The sequence below is a fragment of the Bidens hawaiensis genome, unplaced genomic scaffold (assembly GCF_021521415.1).
Source record: "Bidens hawaiensis isolate Kalapana, Puna unplaced genomic scaffold, B.hawaiensis_p1.1 tig00031411_1, whole genome shotgun sequence".
NCBI classification, from domain to species: domain Eukaryota; kingdom Viridiplantae; phylum Streptophyta; class Magnoliopsida; order Asterales; family Asteraceae; genus Bidens; species Bidens hawaiensis.
The window spans coordinates 197,205-201,363 of NW_027495279.1; the positions used below are offsets into that span (position 1 = coordinate 197,205).

The 4,159-nt window shown below is 35.1% G+C and overlaps 1 protein-coding gene across 1 annotated transcript; it reads right to left on the bottom strand.

Annotated features, from left to right (window-relative positions):
• Positions 1-315: 315 nt before the first annotated feature.
• Positions 316-2,498, bottom strand: LOC143582021 (small ribosomal subunit protein RACK1). The gene is made up of 3 exons (XM_077064680.1): positions 2,163-2,498; positions 756-1,330; positions 316-597 (listed from the first exon to the last, which is right to left on the bottom strand). The coding sequence occupies exons 1-3, from the start codon at positions 2,467-2,469 to the stop codon at positions 496-498; spliced, it is 984 nt and encodes a 327-aa protein (XP_076920795.1). The 5' UTR covers positions 2,470-2,498; the 3' UTR covers positions 316-495.
• Positions 2,499-4,159: the final 1,661 nt, after the last annotated feature.

The following is a 4,159-nucleotide window of genomic DNA, read 5'->3' on the forward strand; positions in this document are numbered from 1 at the left end:
AATACAATTCTTTTTAGTTGAAGTATGTGCTAAAAATAGGAGGTAGGATTTTGTAATGAATAGTTGTAATCGAAATCTATGTCCATCTCTATTATTGTAATTTACCAAAAATGTTTTGATCTAGTGCAAATCTTAGCATGTCTTTGTATTAAAACTAAAACCATTTAGTACCAAAATATGCATCAAACTTGAAAATTTTCTTATTATATAGTTTTGATTCAAACTCATGTTCACTAGTTACCCAAGTCACAAATCTTCTACGATTAACACTTTAACAAACCTATTTAAATTCACAAATTGCATTCATAACAAACATTCCAAAAGAAAGATAACATAGTAAAATCTCATAACTTCCATGGTAACAAGGAAAATAACAAAAAAAAAAGTACCAACTAAACAAAATGTCTTCCAAAACTTCAAAATCTCATAACCATAAATAACAAAAACATAAAGCTGAACCGCAAAGAGAGCTTTTTAAGGTACCATACTGCCTATCTAGTAGCGCCCAATGCCCCAAACTCTAACGACTCCATCTGTGTATCCACTGAAAAGGGTGCTTCCATCCGCACTCCAGCTTAGACTTGTGCAATAGATCACCTAAAATGATAAAAAAAATATTATAATAAGTAAATCACCACCAAAAATAATGTGCACTACAGTAAACACGTATTATCCAATTTGGTATTATAGGTAATAGCATGTACCGCAAAGCAAAGGCAACAAAATAACAGAAGCATACTAATAAAAAAAAATACCTTAGTTTTTCCTGCATTGGTTTGAGTAGCTTCAACTGCCATTTCAGACTCCTGCTTCAAGTCAACCTTAAGATCCACAACAATAGTCTTGCTCTCCAAATCCCAAATCTTGATGCTGGACTCAGTAGCAGCACACAGCCAGTACCTGTTAGGGCTAAAACACAAAGCATGAATAATCGAACTAGCATCAAGAGAATACAGCCTCTTGCCCTCAGCCAAATCCCACAGCAAAATGCTTCCATCTTTCCCACCACTAGCACACAATGAACCATCAGGCGACACCGCAACAGTGTTCACATATCCGTTGTGTCCTGCCAAAGTTGACCTGAGCTTGCAGTTAGTCAAGTTCCAGATCTTCACAGTCTTATCCCAAGAGGCAGACACGATAGTCGGCTGCAATGTGTTAGGGCTAAATCTGACACAGCTGACCCAATCGCCGTGAGCTTCACCGTCCTGGATTGTGTACTTGCATTCACCAAGGGTGTTCCAGAGCTTAATCGACTTGTCACGCGATGCTGACACAATCTGACGGTTATCAATAGAGAATGCCACAGAGAGGACATCCTTGGTGTGACCTACAAAAAATAAACAAAGGTTAATATACATACATTTTCTTAAAGATTTTTCATTACAACATTGACACATATACCCAATCCATTAGGGGTGAGCAACAACCAAACCACTAACGACTAACCAAACTGAAAAAAAAACTAAAAAACGGTAATTACTTATCAGTTAATTTTGTGCTATTCATTAACCAACCCAAACTGAAACAAATCATTCATATTTTCATATAATTCTAGTTTTATACCTCCATTTTATGCATTTTAAGTTACAGTTAAGTATTTAGAAATTCATATTCTTGTATTTATGCATCCACTTCACGTATTTTTAAGTAATAATATACACACAAACATAAATACACATACACATAAATTTCAATACTCACATATACATAGATACATTTATATACACATATACATACTATTCCAAACAAACATATATATAAACACAAACTCACACATTAAAAATACATTACAAAAGTATATATAAAAATATACATTTTCCTATACATATATACACTTTTATACACATACATGTATATACACACAGACAGATATATGTACATGTATACACACACAAACAGATATGTGTGTGTATATATATACACACACACACAAACATACATAAATTTCTATACAATCATATATATACATAGACAACATCACACAAATACACAGACTGGTGATAAATAATTCAACCAAACACACACATATATACAAACATATATAAAAAAATATATAAATCTGGACCTAAACATGCCTTAATCGAAGCTAGCGGCTATAAATGAATTACAATAAAACAAATAAAAAAAACAATGAAAAATATAAAATAAGAAAAGCGTACCAACAAATCTCCTGGCGGTGGTTCCAGCATTAAGATCCCAAAGCCTAAGCTCACCGTCCCAAGATCCAGAGAGAGCAAACTGTCCATCAGAAGACAGAACAACGTCCTGAACGAAGTGCGAGTGGCCGGTGAGGCGGCGCTGGGCCACGCCGTAGGTCTTGTCTTCCTTGGTTAACCGCCACACGATGATGGATTTGTCACGGGAAGATGTGACAATCATGTCGGAGTTGTCGATTGGAGTGGCGATGGCGGTCACCCAGTCGGTGTGGGCTCGCATCGTCCCGCGAAGAACCAGTGAGTCGGCCATGATTGTAGGTTAGGCTTTGATGTGGCTGCTGCTATTGCTATTGCTATTGAGAGGCTAGGGTTTGTCAAGAGGTGAATTTATAGGTGAGTGATTAGGTTTTCGAGGGCTGCCTCTGTAGTTTTCCTTAAATCAGGGTATACAATTATAAATATTTTTTTCCTTAGTTATGATGTGATTTATAATTTTTTTTACCGGCTTTTATAAATGTTTTTATTTTAGAAAGTAATTAAAAAAATACTGGCTTGTTAGATGTAATTTTTATTTATTTTTTTTTTAAACTGCTAACGAATATTTTAAATAGGCTATTAGCTAAATTCACAATATCTGGATACACCAGTCTTCTGATTCACCTAAGGCCAATGCATGTGGACACTTGCCGAAAGACATGACAATGAAGTGAGATAAAACTCGTTCACTTCAAGGATCCAACTAGTGAATGCTACCTACTCGTCTAATCTCTCATCATCACCTGATTCCGCTGAAGCTAAATGGCGGGGGCAAGAATCGAACATGTGTCACATGAAACACCAGGTCTCTCCCTAACCAATCCATTATCAATTTAATTAAACATAATAATAATTAAAATAATAAAATAATTTAAACAAAATAGTAAATAATAAAAATTGGACACTTGCCGAAAGACATGACAATGAAGTGAGATAAAACTCGTTCACTTCAAGGATCCAACTAGTGAATGCTACCTACTCGTCTAATCTCTCATCATCACCTGATTCCGCTGAAGCTAAATGGCGGGGGCAAGAATCGAACATGTGTCACATGAAACACCAGGTCTCTCCCTAACCAATCCATTATCAATTTAATTAAACATAATAATAATTAAAATAATAAAATAATTTAAACAAAATAGTAAATAATAAAAATTGAATATTACATTAAAATATTTATATGCTAATTATTTATTCTTGTAGTAGTAATAATAATTGGGTTGTATGGATCCATCGGGTACTTTGGTTTATTTTCAATTTTATACTCTGAGATTGTTGCGCAAGTGTTTGGAGACAAGGTATTGTAGTGATCTCGTAATAGCCTAGGAACCTACTTTTACGCTAAGAAATCCAACATATGCTTGAGATGAGAGAGACACTTTAAAGGAGGAGTTTTTCTAGCTCTTCGCACTAACAATGGTTGAGCATTAGAGCGTTGTGTAAGATGTACGTAACAATGAGAAGTATAGATTCATAGGGATAATACCATGAAAACATATTTATTCACGTGTGTTTATTTTAATGAATGAGGTGGGTGTATGTGTATGAAGTCTACCTCGTAACCGGTCTTCCAAAGTAGCCCACGAGCAACAAATGGTGAACAAGATTAGATTTAGAGGAGGCCCAGCAAAAGCCCAAGAAACAAAGATAAGAATGGAAGAATGAAGTAAACAAGGAGAGGCCAGATATGGAGGTCTTCCAGTTCCAGTGACACTTAGGGAACAAATAAATACTTTGTGTAAAAGGAAGATCCTCTACCTCTCTCTCTATATGGAAGAAGTGGATCATTTGAGATGTTCATGTTGCATGTATAAGAAGAAATAATAAACATTCATTGACTCACTTATTCACAATCATTCATTCTCTTAGAACACTATTTTGAATGCTTCTAATCACATAACAATTCAACTAGGGAGGAAGCCTCATCAGAATATTGGCTGATGTTAACAAAATCTTTGTTTGTT